Source organism: Leucoraja erinacea, chromosome 33, assembly GCF_028641065.1.
Source record: "Leucoraja erinacea ecotype New England chromosome 33, Leri_hhj_1, whole genome shotgun sequence".
Taxonomy (NCBI): Eukaryota; Metazoa; Chordata; class Chondrichthyes; order Rajiformes; family Rajidae; genus Leucoraja; species Leucoraja erinaceus.
In genome coordinates this window covers 5,754,658-5,782,470 of record NC_073409.1, presented here as the reverse complement: position 1 = coordinate 5,782,470, position 27,813 = coordinate 5,754,658, and the positions used below count along the sequence as shown (strand labels likewise).

The 27,813-nt window shown below is 45.4% G+C and overlaps 2 protein-coding genes across 4 annotated transcripts in view; both read right to left on the bottom strand.

Moving 5' to 3' along the window:
• Positions 1 to 11,297, bottom strand: part of LOC129712577 (guanine nucleotide-binding protein subunit beta-5) — a 38,715-nt gene extending 27,418 nt beyond the window's left edge. Inside the window, exons 1-2 of the mRNA XM_055661100.1 lie at positions 10,788 to 11,297; positions 4,280 to 4,416 (exon numbers count right to left, since the gene is read on the bottom strand). Coding sequence (XP_055517075.1) covers positions 4,280 to 4,416; positions 10,788 to 10,899 — 249 coding nt within the window. The 5' untranslated portion in view covers positions 10,900 to 11,297. The remainder of the gene's footprint in view (positions 1 to 4,279; positions 4,417 to 10,787) is intronic.
• A 10,105-nt stretch (positions 11,298 to 21,402) lies between these two features.
• The window catches only part of LOC129712576 (unconventional myosin-Vc-like), a 68,645-nt gene continuing 62,234 nt past the window's right edge, over positions 21,403 to 27,813 (bottom strand). Inside the window, exons 37-41 of one of the 3 annotated variants that reach the window (XM_055661098.1) lie at positions 27,559 to 27,709; positions 25,617 to 25,902; positions 23,943 to 24,117; positions 23,262 to 23,342; positions 21,403 to 21,715 (exon numbers count right to left, since the gene is read on the bottom strand). In XM_055661098.1, the coding sequence (XP_055517073.1) occupies positions 21,563 to 21,715; positions 23,262 to 23,342; positions 23,943 to 24,117; positions 25,617 to 25,902; positions 27,559 to 27,709 (846 nt within the window). In that variant the 3' untranslated portion in view covers positions 21,403 to 21,562. Of the gene's footprint in view, positions 21,716 to 23,261; positions 23,343 to 23,942; positions 24,118 to 25,487; positions 25,903 to 27,558; positions 27,710 to 27,813 lie in introns of those variants that run through there. The other 2 variants (XM_055661096.1, XM_055661097.1) reach the window with 2 other exon arrangements.

The following is a 27,813-nucleotide window of genomic DNA, read 5'->3' as shown; positions in this document are numbered from 1 at the left end:
AAATAGGAATGGAAACGAGAGTCCGTTTAATTCTCAGCCTGAGCGAGCCACTGCAGACACGTGATGTTAATAAAACAAATGAGCTTCCGTCTACACTACAGGGAGACATTATGTTGGGTTCTCTTGACAGACGTCACTCCTCTCCGGGGATTGAGGGGAACAGGTGCTGAGTCTGTGCCTGGAGTCTATTGATTGCCTGCACCCTGATAGTGAACCCTGTGGCAACTCTTCACATTAACCTCAATGATCAGTCGACACTTGAAGCATTATTTCTTTCCTATTCAAAGTGAACAAAATGCTCTGGCTTGTGTAGGAAGGAACTGCAGATGCTGGTTTACACCGAAGATAGACACAGAACAAAATGCTGGAGCAACTCAGTGGGTCAGGCTGTATTTCCGAAGAGAAGGTATAGGTGGTGTTTCGGGTCAAAACGTCACCTATTCCTTCTCTCCAGAGATGCTGCCTGATCCACTGAGTTACTCCAGCATTTTGTGTCTAAAATACTCTGGCTTTCCACTCATTTTAATCTTCCTTGCTTAGACAAGCTGCATTTTTTTTTCATCCCGATCTTGGAAGAATAAAGAGGAAGAAGATTGGACTTTATTGCCTTCCATCACAGTGAGGAATGTGGGGAATCAGCTGTGGTGGATGTTTATGTTAACTTTTATGTAGTTGTGTGTCTTGTTGGGGTTTATTTTCGTACGGCTGTATGGTGATTTGCATATCACTTCAACTCCCCCTCCCATTCCCAATCCGATCTTTCTGTCCTGGGCCTCCTCCATGGCCAGAGTGAGTCCCACCGCATATTGGAGGAGCAGCACCTCATATTTCACTTGGGTAGTTTACACCCCAGCAGTATGAACATTGACTTCTCCAATGTCAGGTAGTCCTTGCTTTCTCCCTCCTTCCCCTTCCCAGATCTCCCACAGCCTACTGTCTCCGCCACTTCCTTTCTTTCCCTCCCCCCCCCCCCCCCCCCGACATCAGTCTGAAGAAGGGTCTCGACCCAAAACGTCACCTATACCTTCGCTCCATACATGCTGCCTCACCCGCTGAGTTTCTCCAGCTTTTTTGTCTACCTTCGATTTTTCCAGCATCTGCAGTTCTTTCTTAACCTGTACCTTAATTGGTACACATGACAATAAAAGACCTCTGAAAGCTTTGAAGTTGGTCGTTCTCTCTGGGTATGTGGACGTGGGGAGAGAGATAACAGATTGCCTCAGGAACGTTGCTGCAATCGGGAGGATATCAGAGCACCACAGGGGCTTTGATCAGACGAGGTGGGGCTCTGAGATACAACAGACAGGCAGATGGACAACTGTGACACCGGCAGCTTGTGCAACGGATCAGGGCATAAATCCTCAGCTGCGATTATATCCAGCCCTTCAGCCATACACTCACTGAGATACACAGCACGGAAACCGCTCCTCGGCCTTCTGAGTCCACACCGATCGCCAGCCACCCATTTACACTAATCCCACATTAACCCCACTCTCATATTCTCCCTACATATTCATCAGCTCCTCGCCTCCCCGCCCCCCCATTCTACCACTCACCCACACACCAAGGGCGATTTACAGCGGTCAGTTAATTCCTACAAACCCACACGTCTGTGGAGGAAACCAGAGAACTACAGCCACAGGGAGGACATGCCAACACCACATGGCCAGGACTGTAGGCAGTGGCTCTACCACAGTGCCACAAAGGTTTGGAAGCAACTGCAGACAACGTACAAACTCGTCCGACATAGCACTGTATTTAAGTGAAATGCCAACAGCCTTTCTCTCAAGTCCCATGTGTCACTTACTCCTGTCCTACATTTTTCAGTGAAGGTTCTTCTAATTAGGGAAAAGAAATGCCCCAAAATATATTCTCCATTAAGGCCCAATACCTGTACCAGGTAGAAGCATGTTATATATCCGCCTCATGACTGCTGTCTAATACTGACATTTAATCTACCAATTGTGTTACCATCGGGAAGAAGGTACAGGAACTTGAAAACCATGACCACCAAATTCGAGCACAGTTTCTTCTCAGTAACTATCAGGTTGCTGAACACTACACAACACTTAAATCAGCACCAGTGATCTTCTATGGACTGTGTCTTTGGTTACACTTTGGTATTGCACAATTATGATGACCTGGTGTTACAGTTATTAATTTATTGTATTTTTATGTTTAGAAATGGATTTGTCTGTTAGGCCTATAAGATGTGTGAATGAAGCTCGGTTATATTGGGCACAGAGTTTTTTTGTAGTAACTCAGTGGGTCAGGTAGCATCTCTGGAGAACATAGATTGGTGACATTTTGGTTCCAATACCACAGAAACATAGAAACATAGAAATTAGGTGCAGGAGTAGGCCATTCGGCCCTTCGAGCCTGCACCGCCATTCAATATGATCATGGCTGATCATCCAACTCAGTATCCCGTACCTGCCTTCTCTCCATACCCCCTGATCCCCTTAGCCACAAGGGCCACATCTAACTCCCTCTTAAATATAGCCAATGAACTGGCCTCAACTACCCTCTGTGGCAGAGAGTTCCAGAGATTCACCACTCTCTGTGTGAAAAAAGTTCTTCTCATCTCGGTTTTAAAGGATTTCCCCTTTATCCTTAAGCTGTGACCCCTTGTCCTGGACTTCCCTAACATCGGGAACAATCTTCCTGCATCTAGCCTGTCCAACCCCTTAAGACCAATACCACGATTCATGTTCTCCGGAAATGCTGCCTGATCTGCTGAGTTAATCCAGTACTTTGTGTCTTTTTTTGTAAACCAGCACCTGCAGCTCCTTGTATCTACATCGATTCCAATGGCTTTTACACTCCTTAGTTCCAAACAAGGACTTTACACTTGGCATGGCCACAGCTTTTTCCACGCATTGAGAAGGTTATCCATGTTTTCAATACAAGAAACACAGGACTCATCCCACAAAGTATTTGAGATTAAACATTCCCGTCCCAACTCTAAACTTGAGTTACAACAATCAGAACTTTTGATTCACAAATTTAAGGTGAGATCATTTTTTTTTAAATAGCAAAATCATAAATAGACATTTATCAAATAGGAAGTAGCTTAGCTACAAAAACTAGTGCATTGTCTGTAACATAGGTGTCTGGGGTAATGGGGAGAAGGCAGGAGAATGGGGACAGGAGGGAGATGATTGAATGGCGGAGTAAACATGATGGGCCGAATGGCCTAATTCTGCTCCTATCCCATATGACCTCATGATTGCTGCTACCCTGACCCTCTCTCACACTTGCTACTAGTGTTCCTGACGCCAGCCCTCGTGGTAAATGAATGAATGAATCATACTTTATTATCACATGTGACATGCCACAGGGAGGTTCTTTCCGGATTGTCAAAGCTGCCACAGCCAGACATAAAAACAGTTTTTATCCACGAGTAGTTGCTCTACTCAACAGCAAAAAATCTGTAGCCTCCCCTTGATCTGGTATTTTGTTGGTTCACATGCTTGATCAATGGTGTTTTATCATTAATGTCTTATTATTATTATTATTATTATTATTATTATTATTAATGTCTAGTGTTTTCTGAGTCATTCGTAACTGTCACTGTACGTCATGTTGTTACTTGTGGGCGGAGCACCAGAGCAAATTCCTTGTATGTGAATACTTGGCCAATAAACTTACTTACTTTCTTTTGCATGCACAAGTGTGCAAAGAGTGGCCACATGTAGGGTGCCGAGAAAGTTGCAAAGTATTCCACTTAGACCCCAATGGCCCCTCGTTGTTCTTGGTGCCCCCCCCCCCCCCATGTTCTCTGGGTGATGTTGTTGGACAGTCTGATAACAAAAGAGCCATGTACACTGCGATCCTTCTGCAGCATTTGCACAGTTGTGACCAGACTCTGGCGATGAATGAGTTGGAATGCAATGGGGTGTTACAATGCCTCCACCACCGCTCCCGGCTTTGATGTCCCACTCACCGAGTGAACATTTTCCCCGAAAACACCTGAAAATTCTAGACACACTTTGCAAACCTGTTCACCCTGCATGCGAGAGCTCTCAGAATACAACCAATGGAGCGTTTCATGGTGGATGGTTACAATCCCATTGATGCATTTGGTGGCAAGCATTGCTGGTCACACGATGTTCGGTACTGGGGTGGGAGATGGCAACCTTCACATGGTCCGCCCTGTTTCAACGAATGCAATCAACCCGATGTACACAATCAACTAAGATCAAATAGAACAAGTTGTCATACAACTTTAGGCTGTGTACGCCATATGCAAGAGGAAGATGCTCGATACTGATCTGACCTGTGAGGAACTGACGATTCTCCGCTTGTCCCTGCACCAATCCATGCACAGCACTTTGTTTCCATGGCCTTTCAGAGTCCGCCTTGTCTTCATTACAAACTGTCCGAGAGCCTCTGTTCGCTCGGCCACCTGGTGAACTAAACCGAACAGCAGAAAATATATATATTATTGGTAACTTTTAAAACCCAGTCGCAAAGTGCAAGATTTCAAAATGGTTTACACCATCCACTTGAAGTTCATTGTTCCTATCAAGGAGGCACTATCGCAACATGTAAAAGAAACTCGAGACAGGTTCGTGAATAGGAAAGTTTAGAGGGATATGGACCAACACGGGCAAATCAGATGAGCTTACGTGGGGCATCTTAGTCTGCACAGACCAGTTGGGCAAAGGGATTGTTTGACTTTGACTCTGTGACACTGCCGTGAATAAATTACTAACTTGTTAACTTACAGGCCTGGATATGGTTCAGACAATAGGTGCAGGAGTAGACCATTAATTCCTTCGAGCCAGCACCGCCATTCAATCTGATCATTGCTAATCATCCACAATCAGTATCCCATTCCTGCCTTATCCCCCTATCCCTTGACTCCACTATCCTTAAGAGCTCTATCTAACTCTCTCTTGAAAACATCCAGATAACCGGCCTCCACTGCTTTCTGAGGCAGAGTATTCCACAGACTCACCACTCTCTGTGTGAAAAGTTTTTCCTCATCTCCGTTCCTTACCCTTAATTCTTAAACTGAGGCCCCTGGTTCTGGACTCCCCCAACATCGGGAACATGTTTCCTGCCTCCAGCGTGTCCAAACCCGTAATGATCTTATATGTTTCAATAAGATTCCCTCTCATCCTTCTAAACTCCAGAGTGTACAAGCCCAGCCTCTCCATTCTATCAACACATAGATATTTTAGATAATTATAGTTTCAGCGATGATGACCTATATTAGCCCCCTTATTTGTAGGGGGGGGGGGGGGGGGGGAACAGGGGGGAGGGGGGATTAAAGGGAAATATGGGACCTGGGGGTGGGAGATAAGGAGGGGAATAGAGCAGGGTGTTCATGATGATGGGAGGTGGTGGGAGAGTGTGTGTGTGCGTGTGTATATGTGCGTGTGTATATGTGCGTGTGTATATGTGCGTGTGTATATGGGAACTCAATGTTCATATAAGCTGCCCAAGCAAACCAAAGTTGCATTCCTGATGCTGTATTTATTGGAGAAACTAATTTATTCTTTGTCATCAAGTCCAGGCAAAAATAATACAAGGATAAATTGTCATTGGCTTCACTGTCAAGAGTTATTTTCATCATTAGCTCAGTATAAAGGTGGAATCAGTACATGGCCATTGAGAACAAACAGTTGCAAAAGGATCAGACTTGTTTGAACTTGTCTAATACATCATCAGGGAAGAGATTGACCACAAATAACAATCTGAAGTTGTTGCTTCAGTTTACTTTGTCATTTTTCAAATTTCCTTAATACTTTAAATGGAAGAATATTATATAAATAACTTATATAAATCAGTTTGTGGTCATCTCGCCATTTTTCTCCCAAGGTCATGGATTAATGTGTTGTGTGGCTAATGTGCCAAAGGCTAATGTATCAAAGCTGATGTCTTTTAACAAAATGCAATTAGGAGGCGGTTTATCTAATCTGCCTGAGCGTTCCTAGTTGGTTAGCAGTGAGATGTGGATCACCAGTGACCTAATGAGCAAATGATAGATCAATAGATCAGGTAGACGCATAGTGTCTCTTGTCCAGAGTATGGGAATCAAGAATCAGAGGAAAAGGTTTAAAGTGAGGGGGAAAGATTTAATAGGAACCGGAGGGGTAACTTTTTTACACAAAGGGTGGTGGGCGTATGGAACGAGCTGGCGGAAGAGATAGTTGAGACAGGGACTATCTCAACGTTTAAGGAACATTTAGACAGGTACATGGGATAGGACAGGTTTAGAGGGATATAGGCCAAATGCAGGCAGGTAGGCTAGAATGGATGGGACATGTTGCCTGGTGGGCAAGTTGGACCAAAGGTGTCCATGCTATATGACTAAAATTACTATTGGAGACAGCTATGTTCGATGAAGGCTTTTCGATCTTCTGTGTTCAACAGCAACTTGTTACAAAATGCAACGGGCAGGCCCAAATTGCCGGGGGCCTATTGAATGAAGAAGGCATGCTTTCTTCAGGGTGTGAGTGAGAAGGGTTGCTCTCGAGACGTTGGTGGCATATGCCAGCGTGAACCAACGCAGTTTGACACAGCGAGTTGATATGCCTTGCTGGGCTATTAGAGGGGGTAGGTAGAGAGGGTCAGATACATTGCTGTAGCTCAAAGAACATATAGCCCCACCAGGCAAACATAGAAACATAGAAAATAGGTGCAGAAGTAGGCCATTCAGCCCTTCGAGTCAGCACCGCCATTCAATATGATCATGGCTGATCATCCAAAATCAGTACCCCGATCCTGCTTTCTCCCCATATCCCTTGATTCCCTTAGCCCTAAAAGCTAAATCAAAATCTCTCTTGAATACATTCTGTGCATTGTCCTCCACTGCCTTCTGTGGCAGAGAATTCCACAGAATTCAACGACATTACTGAGACAGATGGATTATCACAACAACCTTTCAGTTTCCTGGCCGTTACCAACACCAGCCTTTTCTCCAGATTATTTGATTAACTGAGTTTAAATTCCCCAGCTGTTGAATTGGAATTTGAACTTGTGCTTCCTGATCTCTAGTCCACTCCCCTGGATTACTAGGTTAGCCATTTAATCACTGTGCTATTTTTCACTTTAATAACGCCAGAATACTAACCCAGTGAAAGGGGAGGATGGTATACAACATACTTGCTGAACACAGTGTACATTACCAGGTTTTACAAGGTGTAGACTCCAAACCATAATAATTGCTCTTTGCAGCACATTGGTCCTGTTAGATAGAGACATACACGTGCAAGGTCAGTGCTGGAGGGGAGAGTGGGCTCTAGGATGGATGTGCTTGAGGAGGCGTGTGAAGCGCAAGGTGCAGGTCATCCTGAAAAACCCGGGGCATCCCCTCCATGTAATTCTGGAGAGTCAAAAGGGCACTCGGAACAACCGGCTCCTCTCCCTAGACCAGTGGTACCCAACCTTTTTGTTGGCCATGCCCCACCTAATCACCTCTAAAATCCTGATGCCCCCCCCCTTGCTTTCCCTTGAGAGAAAACAGAGGAAATAGATATTATACGGGTAAGTTAGCAAAAGCTCTTTGAATCGCATTTCTAAATCCAATTCAATAAATAAGGTTCTCCCATGACCTCGCGCGCTTCGTGCGACGTGCATGAAGAGCGATGGCGCGGTGATTATGTAATAACTGCACAATAAAGACCTTTTTTACCCCAAAAAAAATTATTTACTCAAAATAACATCTGAAACGTAAACTACATATGGAACTACCTGATGGAAAATCCAAAAAAATAAAAATCGAAAATTTGGACCCAGACCTCCTCAGTCGCGCTCAATTGCTCCCCTTAAAAATCAAATTGCCCCCCTGTGGGGCGTACGCCCCACGTTGGGAACCACTGGTCTAGACTGTAGAATGGAGCGGTTCAGGAGATCCTTCACCCCTGCAGCCATTAGATTTTATAATTCGGACCGCTAGGCTGTAGGGAGATGCATTTTTGCATTTTTAATTGTTCAGTATTGGTCTTTTTAAGTATTTATTGCTCTCAGGTAGTGTCCACATTGTATTTTCTGTCTGCGTTTGTTTTGAATGTGTGGGTTTGTTGGTTGGGGGCTTCTGGACATCTGAATTTCCCTGAGGGGATCAATAAAGTAAATTTAAAAAATAAATAAATAAATACTGCACGGAATCAGGCCCTTCGGCCCAACCTGTCCATGCCAACCATCAGGTCTATTAGATTCTCCTTCTAAACTCGTTCCACTTGCTCGTGTTTGGCCCATATCCATCTAACCCTGTCCTTAACATGTACAGGTGGTAATATTGTTATTGCACTTGCCTCTTTCAATGCCACTTATTTTAGTGTCATCTGCAATACTCTTTCTGATTCCATTTTTTAAGTGAAGTTCCGTTTAAGTGCAAGTTCTGGTCCCTGTTCGGGGAGTAAAATATGAAGAGAATCTCCCGAATTTTAGACTTGTTTTCGATGCATTCACCCCTGTGGTACGAGTGCACCTAACATGGTTTTGTTAAAAGATAGACACAAAAAGCTGGAGTAGCATTTCAGGTCAGGCAGCATTTCTGGAGAAAACGAGTAGTCTGAAGAAGGGTTTAGACCCAAAACGTCACCCATTCCTTCTCTCCAGAGATGCTGCCTGACCCGCTGAGTTACTCCAGCATTTTCTGCCTATCTTCGGTGTAAACCAGCATCTGCAGTTCCTTCCTCCACATGGTCTGCTAACATCCTTCAAGTTAGGGACACTGACCAATCTGAGTTAATGGGAAACTGATGTCCATACATCAATAGTGATCAGGTTTAATACAGGCAGAACAGAACAGAACAGAACAGCACTGGACCAGGCCCTTCGACCCACAATGACCTTCTGAACATGATGCCAAGTTCAACTAATATAGTTTAGATTTTAGTTTCAGTTTAGAGATACAGTGCAGAAACAGGCCCTTCGGCCCACCGAGTCCGCATTGACTAGCGATCCCTGCGCATTAACGCTATCCTACACACACTAGGGACAATTTACATTTATACCAAGCCAATAAACCTACAAATCAAAACATCTTAGGACTGTGGGAGGAAACCGAAGATCTCGGAACAAACCCAAGGAGGTCATAGGGCGAACGTACACAAAGACGGCAGATGTACAGAAGCACTCGTAGTCAGGATTGAACCATGGTCTCTGGCACTGTTAGGCATCAACTTTGCCACTGCGCCACCTCTGCCTGCACATGATCCATATCCCTCCATATCCAAATTGCCTATTTAAAAGCATCAAGGCTTACAGTGAATATCTTTCAAATGAATGGCAGAGCTGTGATTAGGGATTGGTGAGAGCAGAGAGAATTCCCATGCACTGAAGATGCTGACCAGTTATTTGCTTTTACTAATATACTACCGACTGTAAACATTCTAACATTGTCTGAGAAACATACTGGTTAAATATACATTTTGTGTGTGTATGTGTGCATAGAGTTATAGAGCCATACAGCACAGAAACAGGCCCTTCGGCCCAACTCATCCATGCCGACCAAGATGCCCCATCACCGCTAGTATCACATACCCACGTTTGGATACAGCATGGAAACAGGCCCTTCGGCCCAACTCATCCATGCTGACCAACATGTTCATCTATGCTTATGCAATTTACCCAGATTTGGCCCAAATCCCTCTAAACCTTTCCAATCCAGTCAAAATGTCATTAACATTTTTGTTTGAATGGTTTTTAAATGCTGTTATTGTACCTGCCTTAACCACTTTCTCTGGCTTACTTAATTATACATATATTATCTACAGAAAATATTTAAATGCAATGCTACAATAGATTTTTATCTCTACATCTCTGCATCTACTTCCCTACATCGGCGAGACCAAGCACAGGCTCGGTGATCATTTCACTGAACACCCCCCCCCCCCCCCCCCCCCCCCCCCCCCCCGCCGCTCCCCGTCTTAACCTTAACCTGCCTGATCTACCAGCGGTTCCGCACTTCAACTCCCCCTCCCATTCCCAATCTGACCTTTCTGTCCTGAGGAACAGAACCTCACATTAATTTCGCTTGGGTAGTTTACACCCCAGCGGTATGAACATTGACTTCTCTAACTTCAGATAGCTCTTGCTTTCTCTCTCTCTCCATCCCCTTCCCAGTTTTCCCACTGTCTCTGACTACATTCTATCTTTGTCCCACCCCCTCACTTGTCACCAGTCGGAAGAAGGGTCTCGACCCGAAACGTCGCCCATTCCTTCTCTCCAGAGATGCTGCCTCCCCCGCTGAGTTACTCCAGCACTTTGTGTCTACCTTCAAGTTAAACCAGCATCTGCAGTTCTTTTTTACAGATTTCTATACATATTGACCCAATCATTGATATTCTATCTAGATTATATTTATGCAGACAGATCATTTGTGTCTATATTTGGTGTAAACCAGCATCTACAGTTCCTTCCTACACATATACAGGTTAGATTTAGCTTGTGGTTTGTTTCTGTAGAAGTATTCAAATAGATATATGATTTATTTATTATATATTAATAATATATCTATATTATCTATATACAATAGATATAGATATCGATCTATACAGCATTATTGTATGACTATGATTCTAAGACTATTTCCATTGTGTGGTCTGTGGCGTTGAGGATAATGCTTTCCAATGTAATGTCGTGCGTTACACAATTAACACATTGCATAGGGGATGGGTAAAGCAGCTACAGAAATATCATCAGCTCCAGAGCAAGCCTGCAGGCTGGGTGTGGTGGGTAGAGGGATTGGGAGGTGGGTACCTCCGGGCCACAGCCACAGCCCCGGCCACCCCCCTCACCTCCCCACCCTCTCCCTCTCCCCTACTCACGTTCCACATCGTGAAGCTTCGCCCTCTCCTCCTCCAGTTTCCCCTTCAACGTCTCTGCCTCGTTCCTCAGTGTTGACACCGTCTCGTTCTCCTGCAGTCTCTCAGTTGCCATCTTTTTATTTGTGTGTGTGTGTGTGTGTTAGGACAAGTCAACAGATCGAAAATCACACACACAGGGAGGGAGGGAGGGAGGGAAAAGACAATAAAGAGAGGAGGGGGTTTATTTGCGCTGCTCAGCGAGCCTGCTACCCATGCACTTAGATGGAGGGAGGTTGACGTCAGAGGGAGGGTACACAGACCTAGCTCCCTCCACTATCAACATCTCTCCTTCCCGTCCTTAAAACAGCAGAGGCCGGCGAATGTCCCCAGAAACACGCACCATCCAGCCGGCTACAGGGAGCAGGGCAGCGCATGAGACGAGCTCTCACCCCCACTCCACCTCCTCTCCTTGTGTTTGCTTCTGCTGCTACTCCACAGGGAGCTCAGCTAATCCAACAGCCATGGGAGAGAGAGAGAGAGAGAGAGAGAGAGATGTAGGGAGAGAAGGAGGGAGGGGAGGGAGAGAGGGAGAGATGGAGAGAGAGGAGAGGGAGGGAGAGGAGGGAGGGGTGAGAGAGAGACGGAGGGAGGGAGGGAGGGGAGGGAGGGAGAGAGAAAGGAAGGAGGGAGGAGAGAGAGAGATAGAGAGGGAGGGAGGTGGGAGGGAGGAGGGATGGAGAGAGAGGTGGGAGAGGAGGGAGAGAGAGACGGAGGGAGAGGAGGGAGGGAGGGATGGAGAGGGAGGGAGAGAGGAGGGAGGGAGAGATAAGGAGGGAGAGAGAGGAGGGAGGGAGAGATAAGGAGGGAGAGAGGAGGGAGGGAGAGATAAGGAGGGATGGAGGGAGGGATGGGAGGGAGAGAGAAGGAGGGAGAGAGAAGGAGGGAGAGAGAGAGAGCTGAATCTCAAACGGTTTCAGTGTAATATTTCAGGCAACAAACAAAAAAAAAATAAGAATGGAAATAATTTAGAGTTCTGATTTAGAATATTGTGTTCACAGTTATAAATTTATTGTATTTTAGATTATTATATGTTATTTGGACGTATTGTGTTTACAGGCCTGTTCTGCTGCTGCAAGTAAGAATTTCATTGTTCTGTTGTCTGTACATTCTTCTCGTTTAACAACTGAGATGAAATAGTTTCCCCGTTTCCTGTCCACAAATGCCAACCGCCCTGCTGATGATTTGCAACAATTCCTCTTTGTATTTCAGATTCCCTGCATCCAAAACATGCTCTGTTTATCTACCAAATATCAATAATTATATTGGTTTGGAGATACAGCATGGAAACAGGCCCTTCGACCCACCAGGTCCACACCGACAATCGAGGGAGAAGGATCGAAGGGTTGCAAATTGTGAAGCCAGAGGAGGGAATGCAGGAAGAGGTGGAGGGGAAGAGGAGAAATCGGTAAGATTCCACGTGGGGACTGGGGAGGGGGATCTGTTTTAAATCTCTGGCCTTTGATTCAAGTTCAAGTTTAGTTTATTCGCCACATACACATACGAGATGTGCAGTGAAATGAAAAGTGGCAAATGCTTGCGGATTGTGCAAACCCCCAGAATGGAACAGAATCCAACCATCTGGCTATCAAAGCTCCCCTCACCTGTGTCCACCTGTTACCTGCCATGCTTTGTCCTGTCAACCCCCTACCCCCTCCCCCACTCCCCCCCCCCCCCCCTTACAATCAGTCTGAAGATGTGTCACCTATTCAAAGGTAGACACTAAATGCTGGAGCAACTCAGCGGGCCAGGCAGCCAGGGCTGTCTTAATGACATTATAGGGCCCCGGGCAAAGCAGTGCACTGGGCCCCTACACTTCCAGGTTCTTTATGCCGAGTCAAATATGCTGTTCTTCTCCGTTTTCATGTTCTACAATAACATTCCACACTACATAGATTAGCATGGGGCCCCTATGCTCGTGGGGCCTGGACAACTGCCTAGCATGCCCATGTGTTAAGACGGCCCTGCAGTGCAGGCAGCATCTCTGGAGAGAAAGAATAGGTGACGTTTTGGGTCGAGACCCTTCTTCACCTGCAACGTCACCCATTCCTTCTCTCCAGAGATGCTGCTTGTCCCGCTGAGTTACTCCAGCATTTTGGATCAACCTTCGATTTAAACCAGCATCTGCAGTTCTTTCCTGTTCACCTATTCACGTTCTCTGAACCGTGTTGCCTGACCCGCTGAGTTACTCCAGCAGTTCCTTGTTGCTACATCGAGATTATTCTGCTCTGGCAGCATTTTATTGACCTCCAGGCACTGAGTGGCAGCAAAATGTAAAGCCAAGAATTTAGAGATGTATTTAACGAGCGTAATTCGATCATGCCGGCATAACTGATCTACAAATAGACGCAGTGATGGGCACTAATAATGTGGAGGACAAAAAAATCTTTAAATCTATTAGGAATAGTTTTTAAGATTCATACATTTGGGAAACCATGCTGTATGTGTCTGTGACTATAGTATATTCGGGAAATAATGAGGGAACAGGAATTTGTGACCTAGTTTTATGTAATCACAAGACACAGGAACAGAATTAGATTATTCGACCCAATAAGACTGCTCTATCATTCGATCATGGCTGAATAATTTTTCCCTCTCAACCCCATTCTCCTGCCTTCTCCTGCCTTCTCCCCATGACATGTGACACCCTAATGCCCCTGTCCCACTTAGGAAACCTGAACGGAAACCTCTGGAGACTTTGTGCCCCACCCAAGGTTTCCGTGCGGTTCCCGGAGGTTTTTGTCAGTCTCCCTGCCTGCTTCCACTACCTGCAACCTCCAGCAACCACCTGCAACCTCCAGGAACCGCACGGAAACCTTGGGTGGGGCGCAAAGTCTCCAGAGGTTTCCATTCCGGTTTCCTAAGTGGGACAGGGGCATTACTTATCAAGAATCTATAAATCTCTGCTTTAGAAACACACGATTCCACAGATTCACCACCCTCTGGCTAAAGAAATTCCTCCTCCTCTCCTTTATAAAAGTACGTTATTTTACTCTGAGGCTATGCGCTCTGGTCCTAGACACTCCCACTGGTGGAAATATCCTGTCCACACCCACTCTTTCTCGGTCTAGAAAAGGTTCATTGCACATATATTAATTAAGAGATGTCATTATGGAATAGTGATCATAATGTGATAGAAATTTATATCAAAATTGACAATGAAAATGTTGAAGACGAGGTCCAAGTTGGTTGTAGTCGATTGGGAAGCTTCATTTAAAGAAATGGGATAGAAAAGGTCGGCACCCTTTGTCAGGATCAAACCCGGGTCTCTGCCGCTGTAAGGCAGCAACACTACCACTGTTGCCACTGTCCCATCTACCCATTCCTTCCACAGATGCTGCCTGACCCGCTCAGTTCTTCCAGCACTTTGTGCCTTGCTCAAGATTTATAGCATCTGCAATTTCACATCTCTCCCTCGTGTACTGACGGCCCCCTCTCTCACGGTCCTGCCCTACCTTCGCCACGCACAGCGAGCAATAGTTGATCTGCTCGCCATCGATGTAGAGGTTCAGCCGCGGCCCGATCTCCTGGCATTTCTCACACGGTCCATAGATGGGAGCGGCAAACGTCTGATCACACATCTCTCAGGCTGGCAAACTGGAGCTGGGCATACAGAGCAGGCAAGGTCAGTCAGCGGGCACGGCACCCACTGTGGAAACTAATCTGCTCCAATTAATATACTCACTGACGCTCACACACAGATGTACACACACAGATATACACACACACCCACACATATACACACACACACACACACACACAGATATACGCACACACACACAGATGTACACACACACAGATGTACACACTCACGCAAATGTACAACAGACAAATGTACATACACACACAGATGTACTCACACACACACAGATGTACACATACGCACACAGATGTACACACTACTCGCACACACAAATGTACACACACGCACAATTGTACACACCCACACAGATATGGACAGACACAGACGAATGTACACATACAAACAAACAGACACTAATACACAGAGATGTACACACACACACAGATATACAGACAGACACACTACTACACACAGATGTACACACATATATACAGACACACAGATATACACACACACAACATTCAGATATGTAGATACATACACAGATATACACACTGACACACAAACGCACAGCTACATAAGCACAACTACGCACATGCAGCTATACACACAGGCACAGACATACACGCACAGTCCCATACGCAGACCTACACATGCAGAGACATGCACGTACATGGGCACACACACACACAGATATACATACAGACACATAGAAACACATAGGTACATGCACAGACCCACCCATACAGAGACAGATACACTGACACTGACACTTAGCATAAACATAGAAACAGAAATTAGGTGCAGGAGTAGGCCATTCGGCCCTTCGAGCCTGACCGCCATTCAATATGATACATGGCTGATCAGAAACTCAGTACACGTACCTGCAGCTACCCTCTGATCCACTTGGCCACAGGGCCACATCTAACTCCACAGTCACATATAGCCAATGACCTACTACCTTTGTGGCAGAGAGTTCCAGAGATTCACCTCTCTCTGTGTGAAAAAAGTTCTTCTCATCTCGGTTTTAAAGGATTTCTCCCTTATCCTTAAGCTGTGACCCCTTGTCCTGGACTTCCCCAACATCGGGAACAATCTTCCTGCATCTAGCCTGTCCAACCCCTTAAGAATTTTGTAAGTTTCTATATGATCCCCTCTCAATCTCCTAAATTCTAGAGAGTATATACCAAGTCTATCCAGTCTTTCTTCATAAGACAGCCCTGACATCCCAGGATGTCAGGACAAAGACACACACACACTTCTCTTTTTGACCACCTCATACAGGCTATGTCATTCCTTCAATTCAACTTAAAATGGTCATAGGTAAATTCTATTGTCTGAGCCCCTGATGGTTTATAAACCTGGTTTAATTGCAGCCAGAATGGCAGTAAACCTGTAGAGGACATGTTCATAAAGATAAAAAGTAAATAACATTTTGCAATTTGTTCACACTTTTCCTGAAGACTTGCTTTGGGGCTAATGCTGAATAAATCACATTTATCCCAACATCTCCCACCATCCCAGTCACCTCACTCCTTTCCACTCCTCCCTACATTCATCTCCCATTCATTAGTCCCCTATTTCTCTTTTCCGCCTGACCCATTGGGTTTATTCATTGGACTTTGGAGATACAGTGCACAAACAGGCCCTTCGGCCCATCAAGTCTGTGCCGACCAGCAATCCCCCTGTATACTATCCTACACAATAGGGACAATTTACAATTTTACTGAAGCCAATTAACCTACAAACCTGCACGTCTTCGGAGTGTGGGAGGAAACCTAAGCACCTGGAGAAAACCCACGCGGTCACAGGGAGAAAGTACAAATTCTGTACAGTTAGCATCCGTGGTCAGGATCAAACCCTGGTCTCTGGCGCTGTAAGGTAGCAACTCTACCGCTGCACCACCCTGCCAACCCAAGGTTGTTCCTGCGGTTTTTTTTCTTGAGATTCCAGCATCAGCGGTTCCTTGTGTCTCCAAATCGGAAGATATGCTGGAGCAAGACATTTAAAGGTTTGATTGAGGTTACACATACCTGGTTGTGGGCAGAGTGTGGATTGGAGCCTCTGACAGACGGAGAATGTGAGAAGCTGCTGCAATCTCAAGGATCGTCCCAAATCCATTTAAAAGATTACACGTCACCTGAGACTTTCCTGCTCAATCCTCCAACAGAGACGTTTCAAGACAAGGGCGGTCACGGTGGCGCAGCGGTAGAGTTGCTGCCTGACAGCGAATGCAGCGCCGGAAACCCGGGTTCCATCCTGACTACGGGTTCTGTCTGTACGGAGTTTGCACGTTCTCCCCGTGACCACATGGGTTTTCTCTGAGATCTTTGGTTTCCTCCCACAGTCCAAAGACGTACTGGTTTGTAGGTTAGTTGAATGTAAAATGTCCCTGGTGTGTGTAGGATAGTGTTAATGTGCGGGGATCGCTGGTCGGTGTGGACCTGGTGGGCCGAAGGTCCTGTTTCCACGCTGTATCTCTAAACTAAACTAAACCTGGAGTCTCTTGTGTCTTAGTTACGATCTTGTCGAAAGGCAGAACATGCCCAAGGAGCCAATCGGTCTTTTGCTTCTTATGTTTCAAATTTAATTTCAGGAATGCATTTCCAGACGAGTAGGTATGGAATATACTGCCATCTAGTGCATTCACAAAGCTAACAAAGTTTCATGCATCCATTGGTCCATTACATATCTAAAAGAACAAATTAATAAAAATAATAGTCCACGGAAAAACTGAATAAAAATGTGACTGAGGAGAAAATGTGGATGCATCAAGCTGTCATTTGCCTTCAATACTTTATGCTCATGAAATGTTAACAGATCACTGAGAATATATTGAAAGTAAAGAGCCTGTCCCACATACGCGACCTTTACAAGCGACTGCCGGCACCCGTCATAGGTCGCCGAAATTTTCAACATGGTGAAAATTCAGCGGCGATCGGAAAGACGCCAGGACTCTTTGGAGACAGACTGTATGGTTGTGAGAGGTCACCCGTGACATGTCGCCAGGGGTCGCCTGTATGGTTGTGAGAGGTCTCCTGTGGTCATGAGAGGTCTCCAAAGAATCGTTGCGTCTTTCTAGCCGCCACTGAGTTTTCGGTGACCTACGACGGGTGCCGGTCACACAAGTGGGACAGGCCCTTAAAGAGTTACAAAATACTGGGCATTCTAATATATGAAGAGATTCAGTGTAGCAAAACAATCGATGTGCTAATGAATGGCCGAGCACTGGGGTCAGATGTAGAGCAGAGGGAGCTGGGAGTACAGGGACACAGTTCCTTGAAAGTGGCATCACTAGTAGAAGGGTTTCGGCTCATTGGCCTTCATCAGTCAGAGTACCGAGTAGAGGCGTTGGGTGTGTAGGAAGAAGCTGTAGATGCTAGTTTAAACCGAAGATAGACACAACATGCTGTAGTAACTCAGCGGGATAGAAGGAATGGGTGACGTTTCAGACCAGTCGGACTCTTCTTCGGACCCAAAACATCACCCATTCCTTCTCTTCAGAGATACTGCAGGTCCCGCTGAGTTACTCCAGCTTTTTGTATCTGTCTACAGAAGTTGGGAGGTCATGTTACAGTTGTGCAGGACATTTGTGTGTTCAGTTTTGGCCACCCTGTAATACGAAAGATGTTGGAAAGGGTGCAGCAAAGATTCACGAGGATGTTGCCAGAACTCGAGGGCCGAAGCTCCAGGGAGAGGTTGAGCAGGCTCGGACTTTATTCCTTGGAGCGCAGGAGGATGAGGAGTATAAAGGAATAGATTGGGTAAATGCACTTTTACCTAGTCTGTTATCTAGTGTCGGGGAATTGAGAACCCGAGGACATAAGTTTAAGGTGAGAGGGGTAAGATTAAATAGGAACCTGAGGGGGCAATTTATTTTACACAGTGGATGGTAGGTGCATGGAACGAGCAGCCAGAAGAGGTAGGTACTTCACAATGTTTCAGAATTATTTGGACAGGTACATAGATAGGATAGATTTTGGATGCAATCCAAAAGCATCTCAATGTCGACTAGCACGTCCACCACCCCCTAGTGATGCTCTATCTACAGCTTTTCAATGTATTAGATCCAGATATGGAGGGATATGGCCCAAATGCAGACAAGTGGGACTAGTATAGATGGGGCATGTTGGTTGGCATTGGCATGTTGGACCGAAAGGCCTGCTTCCATGCTGTATCACTCTAATGACCAGTGGGTGGCATTCTGGCGCAGCGGTAAAATTGCTGCACGTCGTTCGATCCCGACTACGGGAGCTGTCTGTGCAGAGTTTGCACGTTCTCCTCATGAGTTTTCTCCAAGATCTTCGGTTTCCTCCCACACTCCAAAGACGTACAGGTTTGTCGGTTAATTGGCTTGGTGTAAATGTAAAATTGTCCCTAGTGTAGTGTAGGATAGTGTTAATGTGCGGGGATCGCTGGTCGGCGCCGACTCGGTGGGACAAACGGCTCGTTTCCGCGCTGTGTCTCGAGACTAAAATAAAAATACAATTTCCTGCTTAACATTCTCATCAATTCATCAGAAATGTCTTTGAAGAATACTACATAGATGAAATCTTCACCAGCACCTGCACATAGAAGGCAGACATGAACTTTCTTTGTGGTTTCCAGGTTTTAGAGAACCTACTAAGGACTCGATACTTTTAAACATTTACAGTTTCACAGTAACTTCATCTCTCAAGAATCAGGAGCCTTTTATTGTCACGTGTACCCACATCGGAATGATGAAATCCTTACATACGACAACTTTACAGACTAATGCAATATCATTCAGATAAATGTACAATAATTAATAATCAATAACTGGCAATGTTCGCTAACCAGATGATAAGAATGCAAGACCAAGTGTAGATCATAGTTGGAGACAAAATGCTGGAGTAACTGGAAATTGAAGAAGGGTCTCGACCTGAAGCATCGCCCATTCCTTCTATCCAGAGATGCTGCCTGTTCCACTGAGTTACTCCAGCAATTTGTACCAACCAGCATCTGCAGTTCCATCCTACACATTGTAGATCACAGTTGCTGAGGTAGGGTTGTGATTACTGTTGTGCAGTGTTCAACAGCCTGAGAAGAAGCTGTTCTTGAACCTGGAACTCATGGTGAAGAGAAACGTTCCTTACAAGTCTACAGCGTGCCAAGGAAATTCACACAGTGATAAGGCATTCAGGTACAATGCTTTAATTCTCTATTTTTTTGAACAGTGCTCTTAGTATAAACGCAAAATACAATCTGTACATGGGAATGCAAGATGTCATAAACTGATTCATTCAAATACAGCACACAGCTCAGGAACAGATCCTTCGGCCCACAATGTCTGTGCCGAACGTGATGCCAAGTTGAACTGATCTCTTCTGCGTTCCATTCCCTGCACATTTATGTGCCTAGTTCTTCAACTGTCCCAGTCGTCTCTGCCTCCACCACCACCGTTCCAGGCAGCCCGTTCCAGGCACCCACCACTCTCTGTGTAAAACAAAACTTGCACCGCACATCTGCTTTAAACATTGCCCCCCTCGCTTTAATGCTCTGCCCTCTAGTATTTGATATTTCCACACTGGGAAAAAGGTTCTGACTATCTCTCCTGCCTGTACCTCTCATTAGTGTAGATCCTTCAATCAGGTCTCCCCTCAATCTCTGACACTCCAGAGAAAACAATCAATGTTTGTCCAACATCTCTTTGTAGCTAATGCCCTCTCATTTTAGTTTAGTTTAGCTTAGAGTGTGGGTACAGGCCCTTTGGCCCACCAAGCTTGTGCTGACCAGCGGTCACTTGGAACTCCAGTTCTATCCCACACACTAGGGACAATTTACAGAATCCAATTAACCTACAAACCTGCACATCCTTGGAATTTGAAAACCAGAGCACCCGGAGAAAGCCTACTTGGTCATAGGGAGAACGTGCAAACTCCGTACAGACAGAATACGTAGTCAGGATCGAACCGCGGTCACTGGCGCTGCAAGGCAGCAACTCTACCGCTGCGCCACTGTGCCTAATCTAGGCAACTCTAGTAAAAAATCTTCTCCAAAGCCTCCACATCCATCCCATAGTGGGACACCATATGCATATTGTTTGCATACCTTAAAAACATATCTTCGAATCAGTATTGGCTTTTAAAACTATGGGTGCACAGGGTTTGGGAAAATAATTTTTTAAACAAAATCATAAGGATTGTACCAGTCGGACATTTGGGAAAATATTTTTTTATAGCAAAATCATAAAGACTGTACGAGTCCTTAGCATTATGATGCCAGACAGCACAGTGAACTGGCACCAACAATCAGATCAGCCTTAATATAACGGAATGCTAAAGCAGGCTTGATGTTACAAGTGCTCCTCTCTCTGCTGTAAACAGATTAAAACTTGCTTTCAGAAGATAGACACAGAGTGCTGGGAGTAACTCAGCCGGTGAGGCGGCATCTCTGGAGAAAAGGAATAGGTGACGTTTCGAGGTCGGGACCCTCCCTCAGACCCTTGCTTGCTCTCTCACTTTTCCACTTGCTTACATCTTTATGCTAACCTCCAGTGCTTTCAGCGATGATACTGCGTACCGACATCTCTTAGACGTTAACAACTAGGTTAGCAGCAGCAGCCAGTATTGCATTGTAAACTGTTGACTGTGTGTTGCCACTTTATTGACTCCAAAATAAAGCACTGATAACATCTACGCAGTTAGCAGTTATTTGTCATATATTTACAAGATATTTTTAAAGAAGAATTAAATACTGCGCTCCTAAGAGCAACCAATTCAAACTGAATATCTCAAATTTTATAAAAATAGATTGCATTATTTTAAAAAAGCGTGAAATATAAAAGTGTACTTAGACTCACTTTGGCACATCGGGAGGAAGAAAAGATACACAACTTCCACCATCCACACATTCAACCACCGTTTTAAATAATCAATGACAACAGGACTCATTATGTGGGGGGGGAGGGGGAGACTGCCGTGAGGGAGGGGGGGGGGGGACACAGAACAAAGGGGGGGAACTGGCATGGGGGGGGGGGGCGGGGGTATTTGTAACTTTGTCAGTGCCCTTTATGTGGCGATTATTGGCATACCTTGGGTACGCAAGTAAAGACATTCACTGTGACTGGTCACATGTGACAATAAAGTATACAATTCAATTCAAGGTACAGAGATACTCTACACATTTACACCCTTCAGATCCTCGTGAGGAAGTTTAGTTTTAAGCTGCTGGGTATTTGGACCGTCTCCAGTGCCTGTGAGGATGGATTGAATGGGAAGGTCACTTGAAAATGGTACTCGGTATCAATTATTAGCGTAGAGCCATCTTCCCGACGGTTGAGTTGTGACTGAAAGACAAGGAGAACAGCAAGGTTTATTTCACAATAGCTTCACAATCCTCCCCCCCTCCACTTGTTCTGTTTATAATGGATACACAACTCACAACTTTTCTACCTCCAAGATAAACACTTTGCATCTCTGGGCCACTGTGGGCTCCGCCTTTCCTTAATTGGCTTCTGTAAATTGTCCCTAGTGTGTAGGATAGAGCTAGTGCACGGGGGATCGCTGGTCAGCATGGACACGGAGGGCCGAAGGGCCTGTCACCCCGCTGTATCTCTCAACTAAACTAAACAAAATGAAAGAATGCTTCCGCCACTCGGACAGGTTAACCTGTAATGGATGATGTACTAGCGACTTGTGGAGCTAGCCTTTAGTTGAGAGATACAGCACGGAAACAGGCCCTTCGGCCCACCGAATCCACCCTGACCAGCGATCCCCGCACTTTAACACTATCCTGCAAGCACGGGGGACAATTATACATTTACACCAAGCCAAACCCACGCGGTCACGGGGAGAACGTACAAACTCTGTGCAGACAGCACCCATAGTCGGGATCGAACCCGGCTCTCCAGCGCTGCAAGCACTGTAAGGCAGCAACTCTACCGCTGCGCCACTTTTAAGAGATGTTAGAACACAAATGCCATGGAATATTCGAGACGTTGGTGATGCACTTAATATAAATAAACTAATTTCTGTGGGAAAGTCATGTAGGCAACAGGATTTTAAAATCTATTTGCTTAAGTTTGGTTCCACTGCTCGAGAAATGAGCACCTCAAATGTCTATTCTGTGATATCTTGGTGGCGAGGATGTAATGATTTGAGAATCAAAGAACTGCAGATGCTGGTTTATACCAAAGATAGACACAAAGTGCTGGAGTAACTCAGTGGATCAGGCAGCATCTCTGGAGATAAAGGAAGGGTGATGTTTCGGGTCGGGACCCTTATTCGTGATGATTTTGGCCCGTTTAGAGATACAGCACGGAAACAGGCCCTTCGGCCCAGCAAGTCAAAGCAACCCATCAATTACTTCTGTGCGATCCCACTTTCTCATCCACTCCCTACACACGAGGGGTAATTTACAGGGGGCCAATTAACCTACAAATCCGCACATCTTTGGGATGTGGGAGGAAACCGGAACAGCCAGAGGAAACCCACGTGGTCACAGGGAGAACGTGCAAACTCCACACAGACAACACCAAACCGGGGCTCTAGCACTGCGAGGCAGTGGCTCCACCCGCTGTGCCACCCCAAAATCAATTTGATTCATGCATGCGTGTTATATTCAAGGAATACGGCACAAAGAGGTTGGCGAGTTGCTGTAGGCTGAGTTTAGTCAAAGCCGACAGAAAATTAAAATAAGCAAAATGATCAGTCAGAAAGAAATTACACCTTCCTCATTTTTTTAGAATCTAACTGGACTCTGCTAAGCGTGTAACCGATAACGTCATTATGTTATTAATATTCAGGCAGAACAGCGGGGCAACATCTGTCTAAATTTAATTATTTGTACAGAGGCGGTGAAATCAAATTTTAATTCCCAAAATCTTTACTCACTTGGACCTTCTTTACGAAGGACGGAGCCACGCGTTTCTCAAAGTCGTCTATTGGTGTGTAGGAGTTCAGGATCTTTACAATCTGTTGAAACAAAGTACTTAAACATGGGTCAGAGGTTCCACAGGAGAGAGACATTCCGCTAGTCCATTAAGGTATCAGCTATTCATGGAGGGAATAGAGAGGTGGACACAAAATGCTGCAGTAACTCAGCGGGTGAGGCAGCATCTTATGGAGAGAAGGAATTGGCCACGTTTTGGGTGGGCCTGTTGCCACCTAGTATTTTATTTATTTTTTAATAATATTTTTATTAGAAGCAATGTACATACATAATAATCATGGTATATAACATAATACATTTCATATACAACTTCTTTTTTTTTTGATAGAAGAAAGAAAGAAAAAAAGAGAAGCTTGAGGATAGTAGTGATGTGCAGGGCACAATAATTGATGGTTAATGATTGATATTTAGATAAATAGACTACGTCCTTAGAAGTGTAGAAGAAAAACAAGCCCCGAAAGTAAAAGGGCCTTAAGAAAAGAAAGGAAATAAGAAGAAAATACAAAAAAGATAGAACTAAACTGGAAATAAAGGGAATGTGCCTAAATTGTAACGTTACACACCCCTCACCTAGTATCTCTAAATTAAAGCATAGTAAATGATGAATGCTGGATCTGACTGACCTGTACAGCTGAGAGGGAGGAACACCTTTCGCAGATTACTTTGACGTCGTCATCCGTGGTCTTGTTGACCTGAAGCAGCCAGGCTGCCTGAGACAGCAACTCCAGAGTGTCCTTTGCATTGCTGGTCTGCATACTCTTGTCTTTCAGCCATTCTTCCAAATAACTTATGTTGCACCTGTATCAAAAACAAAGGAATCAGGCAGATTAAAAATAACCTATTAATTGTCCAAATCAAATGATCATCATTGCCTTTTGCATATCTTTCATTCATTTGTTCTATATCTCTCTCTCTGCAGTTGTACAGGGCCCTAGTGAGACCACACCTGGAATATTGTGTGCAGTTTTGGCCTGCAAATTTGAGGAAGGACATTCTTGCTATTGAGGGAGCCCAGCGTAGGTTCACGAGGATGGCGGGACTGTCATATGCTGATAGAATGGAGCGTCTGGGCTTGTATACACTGGAATTTACAAGGATGAAAGGATATCTTATTGAAACATACAAGATTGGGATTGGACACGCTAGAGGCAGGAAACATGTTCCGGATGTTAGGGAAGTCCAGAGCCAGGGTCCACAGTTTAAGAATAAAGGGGTAAGCCATTTAGAATGGAAGTGAGAAAAAACTTTTTTACGCAGAGAGTTGTGAATCTGTGGAATTCTCTGCCTCAGAAGGCAGTGGAGGCCAAATCTCTGGATGGTTTCAAGAGAGAGTTAGAGAGAGCTCTTAAAGATAGCGGAATCAAGTGATATGGGGAGAAGGCAGGAACGGGATACTGATTGTAGATGATCAGCCATGATCACAGTGAATGGCGGTGCAGCTCGAAGGGCCGAATGGCCTACTCCTGCACCTATTGTCTGTGTCTATATCTCTCATTTCCCTTTCCCTGCCTTTCAGTGTGAAGAAGGGTCTCGATCCGAAACGTCACCTATTCCTAATCTCCAGAGATGCTGCCTGACCCGCTGAGTTACTTCATCTTTTTGTGCCTATCGTCGAATTATAGAACCATGTTTTCAAGCACAAGGACTTGTACTTGAATTGTGCTGAGCTAAAGATTCAATTTAATACATAACATGTAATGACATTAGTTGCAGACGGGGTTTATTAGAATGTCATAGAGTCTTACAATGTGGAAACAGGGCCATTGTACCAACTAGCCCACACAGGCTAACATGTCCTATCTACACTAGTCCCACCTGCCCGGGGGTTAATTTTTTCACACAAAGTGTGGTGGGCGTGTGGAACGAGCTGCTGGAGGAAGTAGTTGAGGCAAGACACAAGAAGCTGGAGTAACTCAGCGGGACAGGCATCTGTGGAGAGAAGGAATGGGTGAAGTTTTGGGTCGAGACCCTTCAAACTGCGAGTCAGGGTAGACGGAGCCTAGAGATACGAAGGGGTAAGGTGTGAAAATGACAGATCAAAGCAGAGGGTGATAAAGGAAATGTTGAATGGTTCATTGTTAGCTGGCAGGAGGTGTAAAAACAGTAAGCAATTCCTTCTCTCCAGAGATGCTGCCTACCAAAAATAGACACAAAAAAGCTGGAGTAACTCAGCAGGCTGAGTTACTCCAGCTTTTTTGTGTCTATTTTTGGTTTAAACCAGCGTCTGCAGTTCCTTCCTCCACGTAAACTCAACTCGGGTTCTGTGCTAAGACGCCGGGTGCATTTTTCACTTGTACCTTATCTGCATTCCCTTCCTGCAAGAGCACATGTCCTTGCGTAGGAAGAGGTTGTTGATGGTGATGGCTCCGATCTGGAAGAAGAGCTGTTTGATGGCCTGGCGGATGAGGTCGGTGTCCGTGCCGTGCTGGCACATGGTGCTAAAGAAGTAGCTGAGTTGCTGCAGGATGGACGATATGGTGTACTGCTCCGATTCGTCCAGGAAACTCGATGACCGTTTTCTCAGCCCGGTCGGCTTCATGCTGGAGATGCCCTGGAGGCTCTCGTGTTCCAGCATTCCTGGCACTGAAACAAGGCATATGTTCACATGGGATAGGATAGGAGCAGAATTAGGCCATTCAACCCATCACGTCTACTCTGCCATTCAATCACGGCTGATCTATCCCACCCCCCCCCCCCCCTTCCTAATCCCAATCTCCTGCTTTCGCCCCATAACCCCTTAGTTTAGATATACAGAGCGTAAACAGGCCCTTCGGCCCACCAAGTCCGCGCCGACCAGCCATCCGCTCACATTAACGTTACCCTACACACACACACACAGGGACAATATTACATTTATACCAAGTCATTTAACCTGTACATCTTTAGAAAACCGAAGATCTTGGAGAAAACCCACGTAGTCACGGGGGGAGTGTCCATACTCCGTACAGACAGCACCCGTAGTGGGGATTGAACCATGGACTCCAGCGTGGCAAGAACTGTAAGGCACCAACTCCACCCCACCACACCTTGCCACACTTACTAATCACTAGTCCGGCACAATTAGTATATTTGACCAAATAATTGACCATGTGAAACACAATCACTGATAGTAAATAAAACCCTACATTGTAAACCAACCACCCACTGTTTAGCGGGACAGGCAGCATCTCTGGAGAGAAGGAATGGGTGACGTTTCGGGTCGAGACCCTTCTTCAGACGTTCAGTCACTCTACACCCTCATCCCCAACCAGGAGATCCTGAAAGGCCTCCGTTTCTTCCTCAACTGCAAATCTCCGAAGAAGGGTCTCAACCCAAAATGTCACCCATTCCTTCTCTCCAGAAATGCTGCCTGCACCGCTGAGTTACTCCAGCATTTTGTGTCTATCTTCAGCGTAAATCAGCACCTGCAGTTTCCTCCTAGATTCATTTTTTTTTTTGTTCAGAGATACAGTGTGAAAACAGGCCCTTTGTTGTATGGAACGAGCTGCCAGAGGAAGTAGTTGAGGCTGGGACTATCTCATCATTTAAGAAACAGTTGGACAGGTACATGGATAGGACAGGTTTGGAGGGATATGGGCCAAACGCAGGCAGGTGTGGGCGAGTTGGGCCAAAGGGCCTGTTTCCACACTATATCACTCTATGACTACCTTTCTGCCACTGTGCCACCCTTCAGCTGTATAAGATCATCCCTAAACCTCCTGCGCTCCAAGGAATGTAGTCCTAGCCTGCCCAAACTCTTGGTATAGTTCAGGTTCTCAAGTCGTGGCAAGATCCTCATGAATCCTCTCTGCACCCTGTCCAGTTTGAAGGCATTAACAAGCATCTTCGAAACATAGAAACATAGAAAATAGGTGCAGGAGGAGGCCATTTGGCCCTTCGAGCCAGCACCGCCATTCAATGTGATCATGGCTGATCGTCCCCTATCAATAACCCGTGCCTGCCTTCTCCCCATATCCCTTGACTCCACTAGCCCCAAGAGCTCTATCTAACTCTCTCTTAAATCCATCCAGTGACTTGGCCTCCACTGCCCTCTATGGCAGGGAATTCCATAAATTCACAACTCTCTGGGTGAAAAAGTTTTTTCTCACCTCAGTCTTAAATGACCTCCCCTTTATTCTAAGACTGTGTGGCCCCTGGTTCTGGGCTCGCCCAACATTGGGAACATTTTTCCTGCATCTAGCTTGTCCAGCCCTTTTATAATTTGATATGTTTCTATCTTCTGCAGGAGGGTGACCTTACCGATCAGTGGCTGGAGATTATCTTCCATCACCTTGATTACTTGCTGGTAGATGTGGATAGCCAAGTCGCTCAGAATCTGCCTGTACTCAGACAGGTCAAAGTTTTTCAGGCACTGATCGTTTTGCTGAGGAGAGTTGTGTTTCATAAATTCCTTCATTAAAAAAAAATAAACACACGTTAAAATTATGACGATAGAAATTTATTTATCCCAGGAGGAAAATTGATCTGCCAATAGTCATTAAAACACAGAATACA